The sequence below is a fragment of the Lepidochelys olivacea genome (genome assembly GCF_965140295.1).
Source record: "Lepidochelys olivacea isolate rLepOli2 genome assembly, chromosome: 17".
NCBI lineage: Eukaryota > Metazoa > Chordata > Testudines > Cheloniidae > Lepidochelys > Lepidochelys olivacea.
The window spans coordinates 6163869-6191527 of NC_140427.1; the positions used below are offsets into that span (position 1 = coordinate 6163869).

General features: G+C 40.4%; 1 protein-coding gene across 13 annotated transcripts in view; it reads right to left on the reverse strand.

The window, feature by feature from the left end:
• The window catches only part of BCAS3 (BCAS3 microtubule associated cell migration factor), a 502746-nt gene that overhangs the window by 24633 nt on the left and 450454 nt on the right, over positions 1-27659 (reverse strand). For 10 of the 13 annotated variants that reach the window (XM_084650993.1, XM_084650992.1, XM_084650987.1 and 7 more), the window contains one exon: positions 6455-6622. In XM_084650993.1, coding sequence (XP_084507119.1) covers positions 6455-6622 — 168 coding nt within the window. Of the gene's footprint in view, positions 1-6407; positions 6623-27659 lie in introns of those variants that run through there. The other 3 variants (XM_084650997.1, XM_084650998.1, XR_014714393.1) reach the window with 2 other exon arrangements.

The following is a 27659-nucleotide window of genomic DNA, read 5'->3' on the forward strand; positions in this document are numbered from 1 at the left end:
TTGGAACTGAGAAAAGAGTTACAGAGAAGAGAAGGAACAAAATTCCCTTAGTTAAAATAAAGGAAGAAGGAAAGGAAAGAAGAGGAAGGAAGGGACGTTGTCTCTTTTAACTAATTCAAGCTCTGACAATCACTGTGTGTGGCTAACACCTTTCCTTGGACTAAACATCCAAAGGTAGGTGTCTACTCATCTTTGAGTCTCCACACACAGAGTTTGTGACCTTACCCATTTGTTCTACACAGACGTTGTTCAGCATTGGCAGAATTCAACAATCAGTGGGAATGAGATTCATTTGCTCCTCAATTTTAGGCAGATGAACATCTTTTTGAAGTCAATACAGGCACGCATTGTTCCCTTTATTTCTTTTCATGAACTTCAGAGATTGGCGCAAACCACAAAAGTCATATAAGGATTTCAAAAAACTTCCCCTCCCAAAGCTCGAAGGTATTCAGGTCTGGGATTTTGGTTCAACCCAGGGTAACATTATGGTAACCAGACGCAACATTTGATTCTAGATGTGCGTTCAGATTCTGAGCTTTCCTAAAATTTTCTCATACCAATCTTCAAGTTTGTGGATTCGAATTTTGCTCAGTTTCACACTGAAAGGCCACCTTCAGTTCACCCAACTGCAAAACGGGTGCCTGATCCATTGGGTTAAAGCAGTCAGAGGCAGGCTGATGTGATGCTGGCCACATCACTCCTGTGTCCCACTGGCTATGAAACTGCTCTGCCTCAACCACGTCAGCCTGCTGAGCCATTGGAACTTTGACTTTTTGACCTTTTCTGTTCCTAAACTTCCAAAGTTGGTAGTTAAACAGACTACCAGCATTTTTGCAGGGGTCTGTTAAGGTAAAAAATTTACCTTGGCCTTTTATGGAAACTTCGCATTAGAACTGGTTTAGAATTGGTTTAAAATATTTCCCTTTAAATTCTGTTCTTACTGCTCTATACAAATCTTGTTGGTTTTATTGACCATGATAATGGCAATGACAGAAGTTCGCTGGGGGCAAAATTCATAGTTAGAGGTGGGCCCAAACTTAAAAAATTGGGGATCTTTCTGCAGGGTCTGAATACAGGATTTTAGCTTGAACCCATCTCTGCTCCTGACACATGATCCAAATTAATTTAGAGAAACCGATGATTATTTTGCTTATGATTTAGGATGCAAACTGACCTAACGCAAGGCTTTATATTTTATGATCAGTAAGAAGGCACACATTCTTGCAAAGAAAAATCTTACAAATATATAGCAACCAAAGGTATTATTTGCAAAATAAAGTAGATATGAGCCAGCAATATAACCCTGAGGCTGAGATACAAACAGTAATGGGGAAGATTTAGCAGAAGAGCACACTAATATGAACTTAGAATCATCTGAGGAGAGTGAGTCAGATTCTACACTTACGAAGTCCCATTGACTTCAGTGGCATTACGCTCATAGTGCTGCATTTGATGGGGCACTCGTTGTGCCAGCATCGAGTCTACCAATGTAAAGCAGACTGAAGGCAGATTCCCTTACCCTATGCTAAGAAAATATCCCAAACAGTGTGAAATACACTTACGTTGTTTGTGTGTGGGGGGGGTTTACAGGTGATCGGTGACTTATTCTTTGCAGACAAGTTTCTCCCTTCTAGACTTCTTAATGAATTAAATCTGCTGAAATCATCCATCACTGCATTATCTATGCGCTTTATAGAAATAATAGGAAGCCTGCATAATTGCTGAGAATTATTCTTATGCTGCAAAGACATGCTGAAGTCAATAGGGCAGAGGCAACTCAGCCTATGGGTTAAACCTCCCCCCAAGCCCACCCAGGGGGGCTGAGTTGCAATTCCCCGCCGCCCCCTTTGCTGCAAAGCTGCAGCAGAGCCAACCATAGCCACGACCGCTGCCCTGAAATTGCAGTAGTTCCCATTGCTCCATGAGATTGAATGGCCAGTGGCAGATCCACTGGCCTCACTATGCTCCTCATATCCCCTAACTCAGCTGCTCAGGGAAGTGGACGGAGCCCCTATAGAGCTGGGCTCCACTGTATGCATGGGGCATGTTTGTCTTGTGGTGTCGTCCAGATCTTGCCCTCCACAGAATCAAACTGCCCTGGGTCCTTTGCTTCTGAGGCCTACTACAGTCGCAGAGGAGGGGGGCGGAATTTGTCCCCCATGGTACTTAGCACATTTAGCTCCAACAGCACTCAGAAGTGCGATACCGCGCAGCAGAAATACTCTTCCTTGGTTATACTTCAGAACACTTATTTTTAGCCACACTGCAAGTCTCATCCCAGATTGTGGACTAAATTCCTGTTTTAAGTCTAGAGATGATCAAAAAGATCTGGAAGCTTAAGAAATGTACATTTGGGAAGCCTGCATAAATTAATGCACTTACTGATTATAGTAAATTTTTGGCTGGGTGGGTGGGAGAGAGGAGAATTACCTAGGGTGGAATTCATATGTCAAACCCGAGACAAAATAATACATTGTTACAGCAGCATTTCCAAGTAATAGAGCAGGTAAGAAACAAAGAATTAGTTAATATCTACAGCAAAAAATGGACCTTTGGATTATGAGCATGTGTTTCATGTGCATTATTATAGGTATCAATCCTGATTACTATACAAATCTACATGCAAACTATGTCCTAACTGTTAAGGCATTAAAAGAATCTATTTATCTCTTGCCATTAAGAGCATGTCAGAGCCAATTGAGCACTTGATAATGTCTCCCTGTCCATTCCATTGTCCATTTATTCTTTTGTCCATCCACAGAGAACTAAGCACAGAGCATGTTTCAATTCAGTGCTAGTAGTTTTTACTCTTTTACGTCACAGTTCACATAAAATTTTGTGGTTTAGTAAATGCCTTTAAAATGTTTTTAAACACTGTGTCTGCAAAGTATTCAAGAAGCATAATAAAGGATTAAACCCAGCCACCACTTTAAGTCAAAATAAGTCACTTTTAGGATAATTAGAGATGGGGATTATAAATTATATAATTTTGGGTCCAACGCAGCACTATAAATACTGTGTTTGGAGTCAGTAGCAATATAGAAACTAATGGGAGAGGGAAGCAAATTTATGGTGTTCCTCAGTGCAGATGTCTTTGCTATCATTTCATCCGACTGACTGGGCAAACAGGAATTCTAAGAAGCAAGGACCATGCTCAACATTTGTGTGTTTTTATAAAAGAGACAAATGGCTAATTCAGCCAAAGACTGTCAAGATGTGGCTAGCTTTGGGGGGTGGGGGGGTGGGGGGTTAAAATAATCCTACTTACTAGGAGCCAACAAGGACACTTCTCTGTTTGATCTGGGGTGATATACCATCAATTTATCTTTTTCTATTTCCTAACCAGTATATAGCTGCCAGCACTTTAATGTGCTATGCAGCTGTTTGGCAAATGGCTGGTTGCCAGTCTGTCTGAGAAAAACTACCCCATGTTACTGATGTGGGTTGATTCCCTGGGCAAGCGGATCTTCCACATCTCAACACAGTAGGACAGCACACTTTATAAGACCATCTGATAATGTGGATCTCATGAAAGGGGCAAGCTGAGTTCAAGAGTAGATATGGGGTGGGAATGTGGGGGTGAGGTGCACAGAGGCGTTCAGAGCCTTAGGAATCAGTTTTATCTCCTGTATGAAACCAACACTTGCTAGGTTTTGAGCCTAGAATCCCAGTTCGTGAGAAGAAAATGTGGTACTGACTAGACAGAGCCCTGTGCATAATAACAAACAACAACATGGTTGAGGGCTAATATGCATGTAACTCACAGGTGTTACCCACTACTACACTAGGATACCTACAGTTCATGCTTTTGCGTGGTATATAAGCTTACACTGTACAAAGATTATCCACAGGAAACATGCATGTGCATGGGGTGAAAAGAGGAGAATGATCTTTTTAGAAGACTTTTAATTTAGTGATGGCTTCCCTCTGAAAATTGTTCACCTTTGTTTTCACCCTTATAAACCTCCTATGCGCTAAATACTGTGGCCTAAATTTCATCTTTGTTATATCAGTTTAACCCCCAATGAAACGGATGCTCGTTGCAATTAGTGGGGTTGCACCTGTGAAACTGAAAGGAAAATGTAGCACTAGGTTTCTTTTTTCTTTTTTGATTTATAATCTGCAGCCACCAGAATCTCTGGGTGCACTTACAAATATTTGAAGAACAGACATCAGCTTCTGAAGCGGAAATTCCAACTTCTTTGGGGGAACTACTCATAACAACAAAGCAATCCTGTTTCCAGAATGGAAGTTTCCTAATATTAGAAGTCTTTTTTTTTTTTAAACTCTTTCCAGGTACTGGATCCAGAGCTCTTGCAGCTCCTGCTAAAGCTAATAGGCCGGATCCTGTAGTGTGCATGAGCTGGAAAGCAAGCAGGACAAGGAGGTGTGTGCAAAAGAGGCTTGAAGCTCACCTCTTGATTCCTTTGGTCTGGCTGCAGCTTGAGTAATATTCTAAATGTCACTAGGCTGCGGCAGCCACAGGGCAGTGAAAACACAGCTGGGGATTAGTATAGTACAAGGGTGCTCCATTTTCTCTGGCCATTCCTCCTTTTCCCTGCTCTGCTGGCAGCAGGAAAATTGAGGGGGGTACGAGCCCCTATGTTAGCTGAACACCACTAGAGGCTTCTTCTTAAATGGTGATGGATCTTCCTTCGGCTACTTAAAGCAACTTTAGGGCCACATTACACTAGTGGTGTGGTGCAAAGAAGCCATGCAGGAGCATCTGGCCCAATATTTGTAAGGGTATTTAAGGCCCGTGTAAGGTCTAACTGAAGGATAAGAGCCAGCTCCCATGAACTGCAGTCACTAGTCACCTTAACCCAGCATCTCCAGATTGCTTTAACTGTCACAGCAAGTATCATCCTACACAATCCACTACCCTTTGAGAAGGCTGTAAAATGCACAGGCTGGGAGTGAAGATGGCCCGTCGCTTTATATGGAGAATGCCCTTCCAAAGTGCATGATAGCTGGTATCAATAGGGACCGAAATAAATAAAGCACTTTTAGAGCGTTTTCCATTTTTACAGCACTTTGAAAATGTTAGAGGATTAATCTCCACTGCAATCCTGTGAGGTATCGTTACCCTTATCTTACAGCGGAGGGAATTAAGTCAAAGGGACCTTCCGTAACTTGCCCAAGGCAACAACAGGAATAAGTACAAGAGCTGGAATTGGAACCCAGATCAGGTGCTTAGATCACCACTTTCTGTCAACTGCCAACCCTAAACCGCCACTTAATTCCATCTTCATCCCGCAACAATGTCTAAAGTCCGAGAGGGTCCAAACAGGTCAAAGATCACCACCGTGGGATGTAAAGGCTGCTTCTGGACCGAGCAAGTGGCCAAGTTATATCTATTTGACATGACATGTGCAAGCCCCAGGTTTCCCATTCCCAGACTCTTCCTTGAGACAGCAGGGACTGGCAGCTCAATGATAAAGGTGGAGCATCTTGGGTTGCTCAACAGTGACTCCCCTGCAAATTAAGGGCCAGCACTGATGGGAGGAGTCCTGTTCAGTCCTCTACAGCCAGAACAACAAGAACAGGGGACTAATGGGGGGACAGTGGAATGGGGAACCCTCAGGAATAAAGAGCAAAAAGAGAAAAGGCAGTTTCCAACCTACAAGGCCTTACATAATGCCAATATGTTGGCATGTTCATATGTTACTGTTACAGCTCGGTCTTTTTTTCTTCCCAGGCATCTCGCCAAAATGAGGACATGGTGACAAATGAGTGGGCATCTGATATGAGAAGCTACTACTGATATTAGCTGCTGGTCACAACACAAACAGTGCACAGATCATAGACAGATATGTCCTTTTACTCGAGGGTATTTTAAAAACAATTCAGAATTAACAAGAGAAGTAAAACCCACAATTACTCTGAGCGCTAGCATTTCTGAGCGATTCCTGTCTCTAGGGCTGCTGTGAGCAATGTAATCTCTGAAGTGCCATTCCATTTATGTAAATACATTGTATAATTTATCAATATAATGGACAGTGATGAAGATGGATTAATTTGGATTACAGAACCAGCACTATATAGTGGCTTTACAGAGAACAGATAATTACACAGACAGAATCTAATTTGAATGTTGTTTTGATCATTGTCTGCATGAGCAACAGTTTGAGGAAGCATCTGATGCTCAGAGGTGCTCAACTCTTTGGGCCCACGTCACTAGAGCAATACAGAAAATAAAAAAGCCTAAAATGTGAATATTTCTCTTAAAGTCATTTTGAGGATTGCAAGATTCTGTACTTATGGGATCTGCCAATATTTTCTTCCTATTAAAGATTGCTCCCATGTTGGGGAAGACTCTCGCAAAAGCCATGTAATCTCTGAGGTGTCATGCGTGTGGTTTGCTGAGAAAAAGGGAAGCAAAATTTTAACGAGTTAAAAAAAATCACCATTGGGTGAGCTGTATGTGATCTCTGATCACATTTCTTCTTTGTACCTGTTCCTGATCCCACTATGTCCCTGCTGGGTGACTCAGACATTGCATCAGCCAGCCGTTCCCGAAGGCCCTCTTCGGTGTGCTCGATGGAAGACATGTGACGGAGACCAAAGCTCTCAGGCCAACTTCCACAGACTTCCAGCAGGGTCACGCTCCGATCAAAGGCACCTTTAACAAACAAATGGGAAATGCTCGTTGACTAGTGTAGACACCAGAACTAACCTACATCCATACCCAAAATAGGTTAACATTGAAATAATTCACAGAAAAGGAAGAACTGTTTGGAATCTGAGTTCACAACGTATCTGAAAGACAAATGTTGGCACATTAATTAAAATAGTGATATTAAAATACACAATGCGTAGCAGAAACGGGTAGTTACAGCCTAAACTAGTAGCCTTTTTTGATCATTTGAAAGCAAAACTGTCAGGTTAAAAATCATGGGCCTCATTCTGTTCTCACACTAGTGTGAAACAGGAGTAACTCCAATGAAGTTAACGTAATTACACTAGTGTAAAGCCAGTATAAGTGAGAGCATTTATTTTTTAAAAAATCTGTGTCTATGTCACTAATAACATCTTAGACAATTAAAAATGAATTTTTAAAAAAAATCTGATTTGTCTTTTACTGTGTATTTGTTCAACTTTTTGCATTCCTCTCAACTGGGACAATGAAAATAGACTAGTTGTTTCCTTTTTGCTTACAGTCAAAATTTCTAGCCAATTTCATTTTCATGCTCTCATGCAGCAGCACAATATTGTGGTCTTTGGGCTTTGAACACTGCTGTGGAGGGTGGAGTGTAATGTTAAGTCTATTTTTAAAAAATGTTTCCAGCGGAATAAAAAAGCACTTCTATTGATCTTAGATTCTGTGTGAGCATGTTTCTACAAAAATGACATTTTAGGCCAGATAGAGCTAAACAGCGCCCCTTTCATCAGTGATGCAATAGTGGAGATGCTGGCTGTTGTGACAGAGTGCAACGATACAGTCTCCAGAAAAGATACTTAAACTAATTCCTTAACGTGCAGTTGTTTCCTAATTCAAAATAGTACATGATGTTCTGTTGAATGCAAAGATTAGATTCTGAATCCAAGATCACTTCAAAGTACAAATTAAAATTATTCTACTTTATTATACAGCAAGTCTTCTGTGAAGGCTTACTTTAAATCATTCCCACTTGGAACACGATTACAGTTATGCTTTGTTGCTTCAAGCACATACCATTTACTCAACTATTAGGAAACCGAATATGCAGCATTTATTGTGCCTGGTTTCTGCCAGCCTATGAAGGGGAAAAAATGCAAATGCCAATGTTTCTCAAAGTTAAAAGTACATGAAACACGTCCTTGTTATCAGGCCTTTGGTTCTCCCCTTTGATCAGCCGTCAGAAACTATCTACACTTGTACACTGTGACTGTACAGCTTCACAGCACACTCTCTGCCAATGACAGGTGGTAATAGAAAGGGTGAGAGACCAAGCCCTGCGGCAGGCGTCCCTTCCTCTGATAACGTCCAAAGTACTGGGTGATAACCGTTAGTAAACACTCGGGGAGCCAGTTAATCCATACATCAGCAAAGAGGGGCAGATAATTTTGAACTCTAATAGCATGGACAAAAGCACAGGGGATGGCATTCAGGGATTTATATGGGCTGCAATGGTGACTTCTGGCTCCTGAATTTCATCAGCGCATACAGCTTTGATTTATCTCTTTGCCTGGCTGCAGAGTAGATTCCTGGCATTAGAAAACCATCAACACTGCAACAGACCTCTACGGAATGGGAACATGGCTCTTGTGCCACACATGCTCTTGAACTTTGGATGAATCCCAGGTGGAACCTAGAGGAAGAATGACCAAATAGTTCAGCTTTGTAATGGGCCTTTGGATTAATATGGCTTCTCCAGCCATTTAGTTTGTTTTTTAAGGAAGGCCTAGAAAGGCCCGTTGGAGAAAATGCAGAGAGGCGGGGGAAAGTCCCCTATATTCTGATTTACGCCTCGCTTCCATGTTGCCAGCTTCCCTAACTGTACATGAAATAACAAGATTTGGCTCTTTTTTTTTTATACTTCTCTTTTCAGAATGTTCATGGGGCCAAATCTGGAGGCCCTAACTCAGCTTCTACTCTGACAATCCCCCACTCATTTCAATAACTTTGGTAGGCCATGTAAATACCTAGATAATCATTATGGAACTTTTAAACCGAATGCAAATATAATATGGTACAGGGAGGACTTTTAGAAACTCCCCCAGGTTTTTCCCATTGAGCTAGAGAACGATAATGAGAGATCTATTCTTTATTAGTGTCAGCTCTTATTCTGAAAGCAAGAAGCTAAACAATTCCTGCCCCATGAGCAGACATCTGAATAATAAAGCAAATGTTTTTTGAAGCTCTGCCAAGATGACTGCATACGTGCACAAGTAGAAACTTCACAGAGTGCCCCTCTTTAGTTCCAGAGATACTTGAGTGAGAGCAAAGGAGACAAGTGTAGCCTTACCTCTACAATCAGGGCCCCAGAGCTGCCAAAAGTTCTTAGCAGCAACGTGTGAGGTGCAAGTGTTAATGTAAATGCAGGTTACAGGGATTAACTGCATCCAATGCTTTCTTGTAAAATAAACTGAAAGGCTTGTGAAGCTCTAGTGTTATCTTTTTCTCCCTTTTCACTCCTTTTCCACATTATGTGTATATGTCTGGTAATAAATTTCATGTCAGGGCATCTAGCTACGATTCACCCACCACAACTGTAGGCCCCAGCTTGATTATCAGTCTGTCTTTGAATAGCATGGAAAGGGGGTGCAAAGGGGCTTTATGCTGGCAGATAATCTCCGACTGGGGTACTGGGCTCCACAAATGTATTCTTACTTTATTATGTAACACTGATTTGTTAAACTGGCTCTACAACAGAGCAACACACAAAAACGCTGCAAAGAGCTAACCGGACTATGGAGTGTTTGAGAGTATCAGCTAATCATAATCTATAACCAAAAAAATAAAATAAAAATCAATCCATCCATCTTTATCCATCCATTTATCATATTTACACAGCGCCAAACACTGTATAATCTAGGTGCCATAATGGAGGATGGAATAGAGATGGGCCATAACTGCTACCATTTATACAATTCATGCCCTCCCTGATCCTTGGCGATTCAGATAAAATGGAACCTAACCCTAAACCGTCTGGGTTATTTTGTACTGTTAAGCCAAAAATCACCAGTTTTGCTTGTCTTCACAGTAAAAAGTCTATCTTAAATATCCTCAGGAAGACTAAGATTACTTGCCATGTATCTTCAAATATGCCTTGCCACTGGATCAGTAGACTACAGTCTTATCAAACGGAAATAATTCTCCAATTGTAGAATTAAGACCCGAATATTTTTACATTTTGGACGATAGCTTTGTGAAATGAATGAAATCACTCGCGGGCTGGTAATTTCCAAAGAGTTTTAATGTTCTTTGCCTTGTGTACACCATTATTAGTGGGTCAAGAAAACTCACGATTTCCAATCTAAACTGATAACAGCTAATCATATCCTTGCTATTTATGAAATTGTTTTACTTTTTCATTTTACTGTTTGCTCCAATGTCCCCTTTTCAATACTTGTACCAGAAGTACAATACAATACTTGTACCAGAAGTTCCAGTATTTGAATAGCTAGCTCATCAAATTTCTCATCACTGGGCAGGCTGTGTCTTAAGAATAAGACTTAAAACATTATTCGGCTCTCAAAATCCACGAAATACAGCCAGAAGTTAATGGCAATACCGATAAGGTTAGGGAAAGCATGGTGCCAATTAAATGGATTACAAAACGTTTGACAGAGAGCAGACTCTGAAGGGTGTGTTTACTGACAAACTGCTGAAACCTTACTGACAACCACAAAAATAAGACTATGATGTGTGAATCAATCTATTCTGCTATGTTAATCTAGTAACATATTTTCTCTGTTGGTGAACAAGTTTGCATGTAGATGGAGAAATTAATTTAGGAACATCCCAAGAGAGAAGCAAAACAGGTACCATTTTAGCAACAAAAGTTTATGGGTGAAATCCTGGTCTCAATGAAGTAATGGCAAAACTCCCATTCACTTCAATAGGAGTACTTGTGGCACCTTAGAGACTAACCAATTTATGACATCTTCATCATCTGGACCCATGGAAAAGAAGCCCTTGAGGAATTCCACCATGATTTCAACAATTTCCATCCCACCACCAACCTCAGCCTGGTCCAGTCCACACAAGAGATCCACTTCCTGGACACTACAGTGCTAATAAACAATGGTCACATAAACACCACCCTATACCGGAAACCTACTGACCGCTATTCCTACCTGCATGCCTCCAGCTTTCACCCTGACCACACCACACGATCCATCGTCTACAGCCAAGCTCTGTGATACAACCGCATTTGCTCCAACCCCTCAGACAGAGACAAACACCTACAAGATCTCTGTCAAGCTTTCTTACAACTACAATACCCACCTACAGAAGTAAAGAAACAGATTGATAGAGCCAGAAGAGTTCCCAGAAGTTACCTACTACAGGACAGGCCTAACAAAGAAAATAACAGAACGCCACTAGCCGTCACCTTCAGCCCCCAACTAAAACCCCTCCAACGCATTATTAAGGATCTACAACCTATCCGAAAGGATGACCCAACACTCTCACAAATCTTGGGAGACAGGCCAGTCCTTGCCTACAGACAGCCCCGCAACCTGAAGCAAATACTCACCAACAACCACATACCACACAACAGAACCACTAACCCAGGAACTTATCCTGGCAACAAAGCCCGTTGCCAATTGTGCCCACATATCTATTCAGGGGACACCATCACAGGGCCTAATAACATCAGCCACACTATCAGAGGCTCGTTCACCTGCACATCCACCAATGTGATATATGCCATCATGTGCCAGCAAAGCCCCTCTGCCAGGGACATTGGTCAAACTGGACAGTCTCTACGTAAAAGAATAAATGGACACAAATCAGATGTCAAGAATTATAACATTCATAAACCAGTAGGAGAACACTTCAATCTCTCTGGTCACGCAATCACAGACATGAAGGTCGCTATCTTAAAACAAAAAAACTTCAAATCCAGACTCCAGCGAGAAACTGCTGAATTGGAATTCATTTGCAAATTGGATACTATTAATTTAGGCTTAAATAGAGACTGGGAGTGGCTAAGTCATTATGCAAGGAAGCCTGTTTCCTCTTGTTTTTTCCTACCCCCCCCCCCAGATGTTCTGGTTTAACTTGGATTTAAACTTGGAGAGTGGTCAGTTTGGATGAGCTATTACCAGCAGGAGAGTGAGTTTGTGTGTGTATGGGGGTGAGGGGGATGTGAGAAAACCTGGATTTGTGCAGGAAATAGCCCAACTTGATTATCATGCACATTGTGTAAAGAGTTGTCACTTTGGATGGGCTATCACCAGCAGGAGAGTGAATTTGTGTGGGGGGGTGGAGGGTGAGAAAACCTGGATTTGTGCTGGAAATGGCCCACCTGATGATCACTTTAGATAAGCTATTACCAGCAGGACAGTGGGGTGGGAGGAGGTATTGTTTCATATTCTCTGTGTATATATAAAGTCTGCTGCAGTTTCCACGGTATGCATCCGATGAAGTGAGCTGTAGCTCACGAAAGCTCATGCTCAAATAAATTGGTTAGTCTCTAAGGTGCCACAAGTACTCCTTTTCTTTTGGCGAATACAGACTAACACGGCTGTTACTCTGAAACCATTCACTTCAATGAGTCAGAATTTCACCCTATGGGCAGACAGCTTTGACATGAACAGCAAATTCACCTCTCTCCTTATGTACTAAAGATGGGCCCATACTGAACCCCTTCCATACTTCTGTAGCATCTGACATGCTTTATTAAGCAAACAGTTATAATAATTATAATTTAATTGGAAATTACTATTGTTATTTTAAAAAAATCAAATACATCTTTATAACAAAATCTATGAGCAGGAGTGACTTTCTCTGTAGAATCAAAAAAGAATGCAGATAAATGTTGCAGCTGAATATCTCTACTTGAATATCAAGATTCTCAAACATTTCAGGGTGAGTCCATCTCTGATAAGAATGCTTTGCAATTCTAGTATGTTTATCTTTACAATATCCAAAAGCATTATGGAGCAATTCTGCCCTCAGATAGGCACATGCAACTCCTCCTGATTCTAACACATAGAAGACAATTTTCTTCTGTAAGCCTAATTCTCTTCTTATACTAGTCTTACCGTTGTGTAACTCCATTGATGCTGGTCTTATATTGGAGTTACTCCTTATTTACACTAGTGAAAGTGAAATCAGAACTAGACCCTCTGTCTGTTGCTTAACAATTCTCCAGCTTTAACAACAGCCTAGATTTCTCTTATTATTTATACTAAATCACCTTGCTTATATTGCATGGTTTTTCTTTAATATTACAATTGTTTCAGGCCTTTAAAATAAAAGAAAATTTAAATTAAGTTCCATAGTGGGAAAAAATCCCAAGTCCTTGGAAACCTTCTTTATTTTCACAGTTAGCAACACCAACCAAAGACCAAGAAAACCGGGCCAGATTAGTTTCTTCTCTGGAAAAAAAAAATAAAACCCTGGTGCTTAAAAAAATGTTTAAACATATTTTAATGGTTCTAGTATGTTATTTTTCTAAGTCAAAATTGCTAAGCTATATCTTTCACCATGGCCCTTTAATTCAAAAGCCAGGGGAAATTTTTTTTCATTAAAATTCTAGGATGGCTTTGGTTAAAATATGAAATCAAGTAGCTCCATTTCCTGTCTTCTGAGGAACAGTAAATCAAAAATAATATGTTATCCAAAAATATAGTAATGGTTCTATTAAATGGTTTGACAGTTCTGAGCCTCACCTTGCATATTGCAACACCCACATGAGCAAAAATAACAGAGTAAATAGGAAAGGAAATGACCTGCCAATTTTAATCAAGAAAAGATGCCTCCCTCCCAGGAAAGAGACATGAGCTTGACTCCACTGGAGATGGCAAAGTCTGGAAGTGTTATTGAGACAGTCCCTGAGGGAGAGGAAGTGCTTCGCATCACTGCACTGCTACCTTCTCTGGCTGATTAAGAAGCATGGATGGGCTTTGAAGGCAGTCCCGACCCATCCTGGACCGGAAATATTGGTGACCACAATGTAAGTGTCTGTAAAATTGAGCTATGGGAGAGAACCCCATGGGGGGGAGGGAGGATGGAAATTTCCTGCCCAAAGTAAAGAGGCAAATTATAACATTTGAATAGCACTGGTTGAACTTTCCTACAGCATTTGCCAATTCACTTTCATGCTATAACTCTGTTACTCCAAGGGGATTGCTACAAAGCAGCAGCATTTAGTTCTTACTTGAACAGGGACCTGTCCAAATTCCACTGTTAACTATAGAGGAAACGGAGCCTTCCCTAAACGGCAGTATATTTGAATTTTATATGTGTAGCCATGCTCAGCTGCATGCTATGTGGACTCTGTCTGGAGTACGGTTCACATATTTCTTTCTACTTCATATGTGGTATGTACACTTCTACGTGTCTGACAAACTTCAGAAACGATTCGCCCTCTGTATGTTTTTAATAACTCAAGGCTCAGGTGTTAATGATCAGCTCTGGAAATGGTTGCATATGAAGGCAAGTCCATTTACCCATCCTCCTTCCCTTCCCCTCCCCTCCCCATACTGTCTTTCTCCAAAATCGTTCACAGGAATGCTGTAAACAGGACATTACTCACCATTACTGTATCCTGACAGTACTGTCTATGGACCTAGTGCAACTGGATGCTGAGCACCCTCAAATCCTTTTGAAACCCTGGGAGACTAAGGCTGCTCACCTTGAGTGACCGGGCTTCTAGGTTCTTTCCAGCAGACTTTGTTGTCACAGATGAGAATGCTTTTTATTTCATTATAGACAAGTTAAAAACAGATATGAGAGAGAGTGGATGCGCATGATCAAAAGTAAAATCTGGCCCCACCTTGGTGACACAGAGGGGCCTAAAGCACTGTGGAAGCAGAGTGGTTCTATGAATGGCGGGAGGGAACAGGTTAAGCAGGGGCAGTGCATATGGTTTTGTCCACACTGCGCTTTGGATATCATGTACTTCCATTGCCCAAAACACGCCCTCGAGGGAGAGTCCAAGGGCTATGGATATTAAAGACCTCAGTCCACCGCACAGGCTATGTTGTAAAGTCTGCCGATACTTAGGTTCTGTCTCAGCTTCCTCCGTCAGATAATCCTTACACAAAGCCCACTTACTCAAGCTTTCAGAAAGCGGTGAAGGATCTGGTCTGAGACAAGCATTGCAGATGATTTGGAACATTAGCCTGTGAAATAACCAGCTATCCCGGAGATTGTTCCAGTTTTCAAATGTGAGTGAAACTCCAATTCTCAGAGCTGAAGCCGTCAGATACTTTTATAAATACATAAAACTTTTCAAGGAAAAACAAATACAGGGGAAGGAATGTAAACATGGTTGTAAAATGCATAATAAAATGTCTGCTGTTTGTTAATTTTGCTCCTCATTACCCAGACTATCTGCAGCACTGATGTTGAAATGCTTGCAATTTTTTAAACCCCCCTCCCCCGCTCCCTATTCATTTAAAAATAGTTTCCTGCATGTTATATGAATAAGCAAAACCTAAGGTTCTAAATCCAGAAGAACTTTGAAGTATGAAACCCATGGTCTATGAGAACTATGTTTTCATTAATCAAAGTAGATGTTTCTAAAGCCATCAGATTTATCATGACTGGATTTCATATGTGAAACCCAATATACACACAGACATACACTGCTTGTCCTTTTGGATTAGTTTTGACCTTTTACTCTCCTTTCTAAAGGATCTGCATTTCCTCAGAGCAAGGCTGCCCTGCTTTACCACACTATCAGCCAGAGAAGCCTTGACAAAGTACCTTTTCATCTTGCAGCTTTTTATGTCTGAGTATGAGTCTGGGTTAAGGTCAAAATATAAACGATTAAGTGTATTTATTAAAGCCGCCTTTGCCTCAAATGCTGTCTGCAGCTCTGCAATATGCCATCAAAACAGCAGTTTCACACCAGATTGGTGGTAATACCACCGAGCTACCAAATGAGGGACCCATGTGTTGTTGCATAGGATACCAGGTCCTCGCCTGGTGAAAGCTGAGCAAAGCCACACAGCTAATACCGCCTAATAAAACATGTCAGCTAAACTGCTCTTACAGCAACCTAGGTGATTCCTCCATGACGTGTCCCAACTCCTTCCTTATCCAGGCTGGAAATTTGGCGCTAGGACAGGGACAAACAGTGAAGGAAACTAGGCGGTTTAACAACTTCAAATAAAACAGGTAAATGCAACAATCCCAACCATGGGTTGTCAGTGGGGATAGAACTTCAGATCTTAAGAACCAAAAGTACAGGCCTCTGCCACCTGGCCTAAAAGTAATTCCATCAGCTAGTAGCAGCAGTAGGCTCTTATGCTTGTGTGTACGTGGAGCAGCAGCATGCATGAACGTGCATGAACTTGGCACCAGCAGGGTCCACACCAGTCAATTAGTGCACAACACGCTGGTGCGCTTTTGAAATCACACACATCTTGTGCGCATTGCTACTCTGTGTACACAAGCCCTTATTCTCTGTATGCCCTAGCCATGGGAGGGGAACAAGACACACTTATTCAGCCCGTTCTACAAAGAAGGCTGTGCTGATACACAAAAGCCTATTTTTTCCTTATCAGGTGGATTTCAATCCTTTATTTATTTCCGATTAAAGGTTAAAGGCAGTGATCTATGTAACTGAAAACAGCTGAAGATCTGAGAGCGTGGAAGAGGGCAGGGGCCAGAGCCTCAGCTAGTGTAAATCACCACAGTGCCATAGAAATAAATGGAACTACACCAATTGACATCAGCCTAGGATCTGGCCCAGAATGTTGTTTGGGCTTTTTTTTTTTTAAACGGATCCTTGACTCCTCCTAACCTGTATATACTTGTAGTTTTTGTCCTATATGATCACAATTCAATGTCAAAGTTAGAAAATAATTACTGTTCATGTAACCTCAAAGCCACTACCATGTACTAAAGTATACACTAACATTAAGAAATAAAACAGTATATAAACCTCTGAAGCATCTGATATGTCTTAATAAGCAAAAAAAAGGCAAAGAGTTCTAATAATTATACTTTACTTGGAGATTACTGTCGTTATTTTAAAAATCTAATATAGCTCTATAATAAAATCTATTACCAGAAATGACTCTTACGCCTTAGAATAAAAAAAGAACGTAGAGAAATGTTGCAGCTAAATACCTCCACTTGAATCATCAAGATTCTCAAACATTTCAGTGGTCTCCGTTCTCATAAGAACAGAACAGGCAGAAAAGGTAACAAATGCGAGCACCTGCACAAGAAATAACATTACAGATCACTGTCCCTTTACATTAAATTCTGATTTATGATTGGATGTTTTAAAGCAATAATTGTGCATGGGTGATTGTCAAATTTCAGACACTTGAGCTGGTGTACAAAAGTTCTCATGCTTCCTCTGAAACTTATCTGATAGTCTCTGAATCTCTTTGGTCTGGAAATTTCACAAGCAGGAGACTTCTTGCAATATTGACAGCACTTTTTAGTTTTTTTCAGGCTTGGAAATACTTCCTTGCTTAGCACTGGTTAAAATTAGAAAATTTAGGGGCAAAGACTATTTTAAAATAAAGTTTCCCAAAATTTTACCACCTCACAAAAGCTAAATTAAGTTAAAGCTAAATTAAGGACAAAGATTGGGATTTTCAAAACTGATTAGGGTATTTAGACACACAATTCACTCCTGTGAAAATCTCAACCAAAAAGTTTAGATCAGTTTTTATTTTGCCTTAATCCTAACATGAATAGAATTCACTCTTATAACTCTGTGAAGGCCGTATCTAAAACACATTTAGCAAGTAGTGCTGTTGACTTCAATGGGACAACTTGCATAAGGTATGTGCATAATTAGGATGCTGCTGTTTAGCGATGAGTAGGGCTCTACCAAATTAGCGGCCACGAAAAATGCATCACAGACCATGAAATCTGGTCTTTTGTGTGCTTTTACCCTATACTCTACAGATGTAATGGAGGAGACCAGCGTTTCTCGTACTGGGAGTCCGGACCCAAAAGGGAGTTGCCAGGTTATTCTAGTGGCGTCACGGTATTTCCACCCTTACTTCTGTGCTGTCTTCAGAGTTGGCGACCGGCGAGCAGCGGCTGTTGGTCAGACGCCCAGCTCTGAAGGCTGCGCCCTGCCAGCAGCAGTGCAGAAGTAAGGGTGGCAACGCCATACCATGCTGCCCTTACCTCTGAGTTGCTGTCTTCAGAGCTGGGCGGCCGGAGCGTGGTGGCTGCCGACGGAGGGCCCAGCTCTGCAGGGAGCAGCACAGAAGTAAGGGAGGCAATACCATACCAGGCCGTCCTTCCTTCTGTGCTGCTCCTGGAGGCGGCTCTGCCTGCAGAGCTGGGCTCCCAGACAGCAGCCGCCGCTCTCCAGCTGCCCAGCTCTGAAGGCAGGGCCGCCGCCAGCAGCAGGGCACAAGTAAGGGTAGCAGTACCGCAACCCCCCCTACAACAACCTTGTGACCCCCACCCCCAACTCCTTTTTGGGTCAGGATCCCTACAATTACAACATCCTGAAATTCCAGATTCAAATAACTGAAATAATGAAATTTACTATTTTTAAAATCCTGTGACCATGAAATTGACCAAAACGGACTGTGAATTTGGTAGGGCCCCAGCGATGAGGATAAATCTGTTCTCACTATGAGACAATATGCTATTTTCTATTGCACTTATATGTCAATTACTTTATTATTAATTTCTTAATTTATTCAAAAAGGGCTGGGAGGCATATATTATCTTACCGACATCCCTGCACAGGATAAAAAATGTCAACTCTATTGCAGGTAACTGAACATAGTCTTACTTCAGTTAAGAAAACAGCAGGATTTATCTGCTCATTATCAACCCTCTAGTGCATGCAAGTCCACATATGTATGTAGAAAGGAAACACAATGGTTTAGAAAGGGATCGTATTTACTCACAGGTAAAGAAAGATCTGACAATTCATCAGGTTTCTTGGCTAACTGAGATCTTATATTACACTCAGAGACACAAGCACAGATTTGTCATATTGCTTGAGAATTAGTGGAAATTGTCTGAGCCAAGGGGTTTATTTTGATTGTGCTTCATTTGAATTTCAGAAATGTTGAAAAAACATTGGAACAGTGCTCCATATTACTATATCATTCAAACTGTAACAGGATACTTATTCTTGTATAATAGAAATATAGCATGTAACATACATATTGAGTTTGCAAATTTGAGTTCAAGAATCTGGAACATGGCTTACAGCCATTAGTATCTAGCTGGGAGACCACAGCCCTATCTTTGCTATTAGACTAGCTCCCCTCCCGCCCCCACATCTTGTATATTTCTCCACCCTGTTCCCCACTATAAGCCATGTAGCAAAATCAGCTTCTCGGCACGTTACAACTTGCTGCTAGAAGAACTTTTCAGAGCCATTTGGTTTGTAAAGGAGAGTGGTGCTGAACCTTCGGCATTTCTGCGCTGAGGAGTGAAATGTTAATGTTAATAAAACATTTATTGAATTTTTAATTCCCTAGCACGGGATCCAAGAATACTTTGCAATTCTGTAACAAAGACTGGGACTGTGCCAGAGCTAGCCAATGGAATAAATCATGGGCTCAAGTGCTTAGTGGAATGAGAGCCAGATGAGGCACCGTCTTTTTGTTCTGTGTTTGTACAGCACCAAGCACAGAGGGGTCCTGGTCCATTACTAGGGCTCCTAAGCACTCCAGTAATACAAATAAGAAAGCTTCCCACATAGAGACTGACCTCAATGGAGTTCCACCAGGGATGAATCTGGCACATGGTGCGGAGATAAAACAGTAGTTAGCATCCGTCTCACGTTTCAATTACATTAGAGAGAGGAATGAATTTATCTATTGGAGTTTTGGAACTTTGTTGGAAAATGTTATCCCTGAAAAACAAGCTAGGTTTTTATAGTGTCCATAGGCAAAAATGTTCACAAACAAGAAGAGAAAAAGAAAGTTTCCTACCAGGTAGGAGAAAGTCTGCATATTAGAATTTACTACAAATACAGCGGAAGAAGGAACTATACAAGCAGGCAAGTACCTAGGAGAACGGTGATGGTTGGTTTATACGAGTAGCAATCAGAATACAATGAAACAAATATAGGAATATAAAAGGGTCTAGTGCAGTGACACTCAGACTGATGCTTGGGAGCCGCAAGTGGTTCTATAATGCGTCTCCTGCAGCACTTTGCAGCACATGATATTAAGACACTGTGTGATTTAATTATTAACCAATCTAAGTTATTAACCAATCAGAATGCTTTTACTATGTTACTAACCAACTGTAGAATACTTGGTCAGTCATTTGTGGTGAGACTATATATATATATTATATAAATAGTAAATAAAACAATGAATTCACATGACTGTGGCTCTTTTGGGTCATGCTGAATGCCAGTATGGCTCCTGAACCCCTGAGGTCTGAGTATCATCTGCTCTAGTGCATGATATTACCTTTTCTAGATGAAACATTTCAAAACCCAGCTGACAGATAAACAGAAACCAAAATATTTTCTTAAGGTGAATCACTAATCCCACTCAGGGTCCCTACCTTGTAATTTACTGGTCTTCACTATGAGATAACGTATGCTTCAGTGCCAAGCTACTGTCTAATAAGTGCTTGTACAAAGGATAAATAAATCTAACTTGCAAATATTATGCGAATATTGTGCATTTGAAAGCGAGGCAAGAGGTGACGTGTAACTAAAGATGAGTTTTATTTCCCCCTGTTGCCTCTGCCAGAGCACATAACAACTTTCTGAGGGCTTGAACCTCAGAAAGCAACTGCTATTTAAGAATGCTAATTACAACAGCATCCTGAAAGAAATCTTTCCTGAACCCCCTCTTCTGGCCTTCAAACAACCCCCAGTCTCTCCACGCTCATCATCAGAAGCAAGCTCCCCACAAACCAGGACACAGCAACTCAAAGTGGACCAAACCCTGCCAGAACAACAGATGCAAAACCTGCAGATGTATCTCCACCGCTACAATGACAAACACCCCCCACAACACACCTTTCAAGATCCATGGGTCCTACACATGTCTATCACGTGTGGTATACCTCATCCAGTGCACTAAATGCCCCCACTAACAACTACATGGGTGAAATGAGACATTCACAATACTCTTGAATGAACTCGTACAGGAAGATAATAAAAGACAAAAACACACTATCACCTGTGGGTGGATACTTTTCGCAAAGTGATCACTCTGTATCTGACCTATCAGTTCCTCATCCTCAAAGGAAACCTGCACAACGCTTTCAAAAGAGGAACCTGGGAGCTTAAATTCATAACTCTGCTGCACACTAAACATTATGGTCTTAATAAAGCCACTGGATTTATGGCTTATGATAACAATCTGTAACCCAATGCACTTTTTTTTTTTTTTTAAGTTCTATGACTATAGGGGTGGTAACGGGCCACTTCACCTTGAATGGTCCCTGAGAATATATGCTAACTACTTATGCTAAACTATCTGTCTGATCTTATATTTAGCTGTGACACTCTTAGTACCTTTCCCAGACCTGAAAAAGAGCTCCTTGTAGCTTGAAAGCTTGTCTCCCTCACCAACAGGAGTTGGTCCAATAAAACATATTACCTCACTCCCCTTGTCTCTCTCATTATGACAGAAGTCACAAGAGTGGCCTAACGTCATTATAGCCAACCCATGCAGCAATTTCCTTGAGTCAATTGCCATACAATCATCACTAGAGTTTGCAGCACTGTGAGTGTTTTCATTTGCTTAACAGAAACTAGTATATTTTTAGCCTTTTATAGCAAAGATTTTCATGAATTCTACAAATTCTATCAGCATATGCTGTACAATGATTATTCCTCGGGAACCATGGAGAGATAATGGCCTTTTTTTTGACACCTTCTGTAGCAAACCTTATTGAGTTAAAATGTAATTTTGGTAGAAAAGTATCTAATAACCTTTCCCACTCAGCCTCTTATAGCAACAACTTCCAAATAAAGTGCTTCACAAATATTAAGAGACAGATTCTGATGCAAAACTAGAAAAATGGTAAAGTCAAAAAGCAGTTCAACTGGAGTTAAAGGCAGAAGGTACGATTCAACAGCAGTCAGGGTACTGGAAACTGGCTTGTTTATTAAGCTTCAACACATCAGCGAGTTGGGTAGGTATGATTATCCCTGTTTTACAGATAGGAAACAGACACAGGGTCACATCTTCCGTTAGTATAAATAGACAATGGGCACTGAAGTAAATGAAGCTTGACCATTTACACCAGCTGAGGATCTGGCCCATAAAAAAGTTAAAGTGACTTGCCCAAGGTCATGGAGCAAGTCACTAGTGGAGCCAAGATCGGAATCAAGATTTTCTGATTCCCATTCTTGCTCTCCAATCACTAGACAATATTGCCGATAATGAAATCCTTAGCTTCAACATAGACTACCTATGTGCAATACCCTGTTCTCCCTAGAAATTCAATTTACTTGCAATTCTAAGAGCTCACTTGGACAGTGTCTATATAGTTTTCAGAATCATGAAAGATAAATTGTCCAGATCCTGTATCCAGATCCTGAAGGCCCTGGAGATTAAGTGTGGAGTTACACCAGCTGTGAACCTAGCCCCTAATCTAGGGCTTGATCCTGATATATGGTGAGCCTTCTGGCTCCAGTTCAGCAAAGAATTCAAGCACATGCTTTTTTTTAAGCATATGCATAGCCTCACTGACGTCAACGGCAGCACACATATGCTTAAAGTTAAGTGTGTGCTTAAGTGGTTGCTGGATTGGAACCAGAGTGCTCAGCAACCTAAAGGATCAAGCACCTATTTCCTACCAAATCATGTCTAACTGTGTATTTCATTCCAATCATGTATGGTATAGAGAGCATAAGCAAGACCCAGTTGGTCTTGAGCCAACAGACCAGTCCTCACTGTCTGAAGTTTTCCTCTGAATATATTCAAGAGGTTTTGCCCTTGTCACTTATATTATTCATCAGACATCTGGTGGCTGTATAAGGCAGAGTGGCATTGCAAGGTGAGATGATTGAGTGAAAAAATTATTGCAGCTGGCATGTACTGGCCTAAGGCTTTCAGTCATTTAACTCATCTCACTCTCATCTTTAGAAAAGACTCTACTCAAAGGGCAGGAGATTTACCCTTTTACATGCCTCATGTTTGCACTGGGTAATTTGGGATAGTAACTCCAAATGGAAACTGGGATTAGAAAAAAAGGGTCCTTTATGGTTAAATATATAGCTTCAGTGAATTAATGTGAATTAAAAAAATATACAGGGATTATGTTGCCCACTTATATAATTATACAATGTTTTACCTAACAAATGCTACTCAGTGACTAAGAGGGAAGGGAAATATATTAATAAAGTGTATGTATAGTTCTTTATTTTTACAGGTACATATTTCAATTGTAATTCATTGTTTTAACATCATCATATGTGTATTTCTGCTGTCTTCTCTCATCAAATTATACTGGGAAAATAAGGACATTGTGCAAAATATTTTTAGAAGAAAAGTTAAATGGTCAGATCTTCAGCTCATGTATATAGTACTCCAATAGAAAAATGCTGATTCACGCTAGCTGTGATCTGACCCTAGATCTTGTTGCCTGATCTATTGATTAGAATTCCCAATTTAACGTTCTATAGTTTGGCAGGGTTCTGCCTCAGTATCAGACCCAGAATTATTAGAGTTATCAGAATGAGAACCCTGATGTGCAGGAGAGACTCACATTTAGGAAAGGCCCCTTGAATTTGTAATATTTTTACTAGCACAATTAGCAAAATCACAAACACTCTGAACTGACAAAGTAGGTAGAGATAATACATAATGGTCAAGACGTTCTGCATGTGAGCATCTGCATAGTCACGCCATCTCATGTGGAGACCAATAGGCAGGGAGACAGGTGATCCCTGTCAACAGCATGGGCTGCGGTTAGCTCTATCATAGGGTTCCATGGCCACCATGAAATATTTATAAGGATTTCCATCATCTTCTGTCCATATTTAATCTTCCTCACCCTAAGAATGTTGGGATGCTCTCGTCTCATAGGTTATTACATCACTTACCTCAAGCTTTTTAGAATATATATCAACTGGTTACCATGGCATTCTTGTGGCTGAACATCTGCTGATGTTATCATCCTAAAATACCCAAAGCTAGGCTAGGGCATTCTGCAGTTACCTATCAGTAATTTCATACTTGTTTATTACAGCATTCTATCTTGTGATAGGTTATAAACTAAAGTTACTTGTGGTTAACTCCTTATGCTAAGGCTTCTTAGCCCTTACACTCATTTGGCAAAGCTACTGTTTTACAGGCTTTGAGGTCTGTAGACTCCTTTCATTACTGCCTTACCTTATATCTATATCTTACCTGTCTATATCCTTAGACTACAAACCACAGAAAACCCCCACTACTGTATGCCAGATCCTCACCTTATGTAAATTAGCATATGCCAATTTATACCAGTCAAAGATCTGGTCCACTATCTTTAAACATACATGTTATTGGAATGATCTTGTCCATATCATTTAGAAAAATAAATTTCTCAAGAAATCAGACAAGGAGAGAAGATGGATATGTCATTTGTAGTAATGAGTATTTCAACAAAGAGAAATGTCTTACGATCTTTTAAAGTTGTTGTGCACCATTCATGTATAATTTCAAACATCTATTAGTCTTACATAAAATGAAACCACAAGATGTGGGTTGTTATAATTACTATATGTTTTTCTTTTCCAATTAAATCCATGATTTGTGTGTTGATGCCACAGAGATGTTTTCCCGTGAGCAGCGAAGCAATGAAACCCAAGATGCAACCATGGATTAACAGTTTACCTAGGAAGATGACTAACTGAATCATTGTAAATGGCGTAATGATTATAGTCATGCTGCTTTCTAGGACAAAATGGATTATCATAGCTGCAGTTCTTCTAGTATTGTTGACAATAGGTTTGCTGCTGAAGTCAGATCTTGCAGACATTTTAAGAGGGTAAAGCTGCTAGTAATGCTCAGGAGTCAAAAGAGGAGATACCAGCTTCCATGCCAAAAAAGTTAAGGAAAATCTTCAGCGCATTATGAGAAAGAACAACATTGATAATGAAAACCTATGTCCAACACGTGAGAATCGGAACATGGAATTTATTATCCTGGATGGGAAGAATTAGTTCATGGTTGAGAGATGCCAAGCATGTTTGAGTGAGTTGGAATTTCGTAAACAGCATGTGTGTATATATACCAAAATCTTTCTTTTCAAAAAATCATTGCTGACAGATTTACAGTAGAATTAAATTGCTTTGAACTTACAACAGTGGGGTAAATCAGAAGTTTCTGGTGGAGTTAGTGCGGAAAAGAAATCTGTCTAGGCAAGAAAATAAATCTCAGGTACAAGCAGAGTACAGACCTTCTCAGTTCTTAAGAACATTCCAAAATTCTGAAGCAGGACATGCATCCCTCTTAGGTGAGACTGGATCCTGCCAGAGCTTTGGATTGTCTTGCTCCTGGTAGAAGAGTGATGATCTGTTGGGCTGGTGAAGAAACCACCGATCAAACAATGGTCTTACCATAAGTAGCATCGTGGTAAAACACAAAGATGTCTACATGCACACTTGGAACAACGTATGGGCGGGAAAAATCTTGTTTCTAATGACAGGTTTCAGAGTAGCAGCCGTGTTAGTCTGTATTCGCAAAAAGAAAAGGAGGACTTGTGGCACCTTAGAGACTAACCAATTTATTAGAGCATAAGCTTTCGTGAGCTACAGCTCACTTCCTCAGATGCATATCGTGGAAACTGCAGCAGGCTTTATATATACACAGAGAATATGAAACAATACCTATTCCCACCCCACTGTCCTGCTGGTAATAGCTTATCTAAAGTGATTTGTGCTGGAAATCACTTTAGATAAGCTATTACCAGCAGGACAGTGGGGTGGGAATAGGTATTGTTTCATATTCTCTGTGTATATATAAAGCCTGCTGCAGTTTCCACGATATGCATCTGAGGAAGTGAGCTGTAGCTCACGAAAGCTTATGCTCTAATAAATTGGTTAGTCTCTAAGGTGCCACAAGTCCTCCTTTTCTTGTTTCTAATGATACTGAGTCTGTAGCCCTGATCAAGTGAGTGTTGGATACTGGGCAACAAAGGTCAGAGAGCTAAATATTAATTATGATGTCACAGCTATAAGAATTCTGTAAAAATAAGTAAAAATATTTCCTATAGTAGGCAAGCTAAAAAGTGAAAGCTATCCAAGGGGAAGCTCTTCAAAACCTGGATCGCATCAAAGAATGTAACACGACACTTGCCAAATGTTTTAGTGTTCTGCTGAAAGATCAATATGGAAAGAAATTCTGTGCAGAGATACCTGGAACAAATGTATCAGTTTTCTGGAACAGAGAGAAGGCCTGTTTAAACATAAACCAATCATTTCAGTAGTGAACCACAAAAGTATAAAAAAAAGATATTAGAAGTGAAGTAAAGTATTTCCCCATTCCAAGTCACTCCAGCCTCAGCTGGAGACTCACTTAAAGAAAGGAAAGAAGGAGGAAGTGGGACATTTGATGAGGCCCAGAAAGCAGCTGCAAATATATTGACAAGATTGAGAACAGCACCTGAGTGAACCAAGTGTTCTGTACAATGAACAGAGCTTGTGTAGAAGCACAGAGAGTGAATACGGACATATTACTATTCCTTAAATAGACATTTTATACTATCAGATACAGACAGAAGAAGTAAGTCCTCTTAGTCCGACCAGTACAACATTTGATAATAATGACTGACGATAAGTTTATGAATATTTGTAAGGCTTGTCTAGACAGGGGCATCCAGGAAAATTAATCTGAATTAACTAAAGGTGTGAATTTGAGGTGGAATAGTTAAACCACATTAAATCCATGTGTTAATGCTGTTTTTCAGAATTGAAGTGACCATAATTCAGTTTAGTTTAATTCACTTCCAAAGTGAATTAAGCTAAACCGAATTAATGCCACTTTAATTCTGAATGAGGGTGTTCACACAGTGGTTGAATGCGGTTTAGCTAATTCACTTCAATTTCACACCTTTAGTTAATTTGGATTAACTTTCCTGGATGTCCCCATGGAGACAAGCTCTTACATGTGGAGAAAGAGTTCAAAGGGTATGTCAAAGCAATGGGGAAAATGATAGCCTTTTTGCTTACTCAGGTCATGTTCATTGATGACTTGAAGCAGGGTTTGGGAACAGATCACAACACCATTTTTACACTTTATAAAAAAGCCTTCCATTAGGTGCCAGGAAGTGCTAATTGTGGAGCTGTCAGGCAATGGCATCCCAAATAAGGAGCGAGTTATTGTGAGGATTTGATACTACAGATCAGATCTTCTTGCTCTGAAAAGAATTGGGAATACTTACATGCTTATGTTTCAGCAACCTCCAAAAGGTGGGAAAAAAGATACCAAGAGGGAAAATACAGGAAGTGGTATATGTGAAGGATATTTAAGGACAGATCCTGAATCTGTGAAAGATGCATCTATATCAATGGTAAGTGTTTTCTTTAGCACATTTTCAGCCTGTGTAAGGCTGTTACAGAGCTCTGTATCATAACTGATCTTAGGAAAGCATCTGCAAGCACACTGGAAACACACAAATATTACTCTTTGTAAGGAAGCTGCTTATCAGCCCCGTAATTATGCAAGAATTAATTAAATTGCATTCAAAGGGTGAAGTGAAAATGAAAATGTCTAAGACCTATTAAATCTCAGGCTCAGTTGAGCAGAAAAATAACATATTACCCCAGGTTAAAGAATTAACATCTTGGCACCTTAGATGTCCTCACAGAGAATTGGCTATTGTGCTTCTGCAACAAAAACATTGACTAAGTTATTGAGAAATGCTCTAGTTTGGGCACCGTTTTGGCATAAGCTGTTTAAAATATCCATTTTCTGTTTATAAGGAAGCCATAAAAGATGAGTGATGAGAGCTACAAATTTGTTTCTGTGAAATATTTAAAGCAGAGAATTGTCATTGAGCTAGAAACACCTTGTCCCCCAGGGAATCCTGAAGCACAAACCAAGAGGCAGGCAAAAGTCCTGTTTTGTTACACAGCTACAAGTCCACTAGGAAT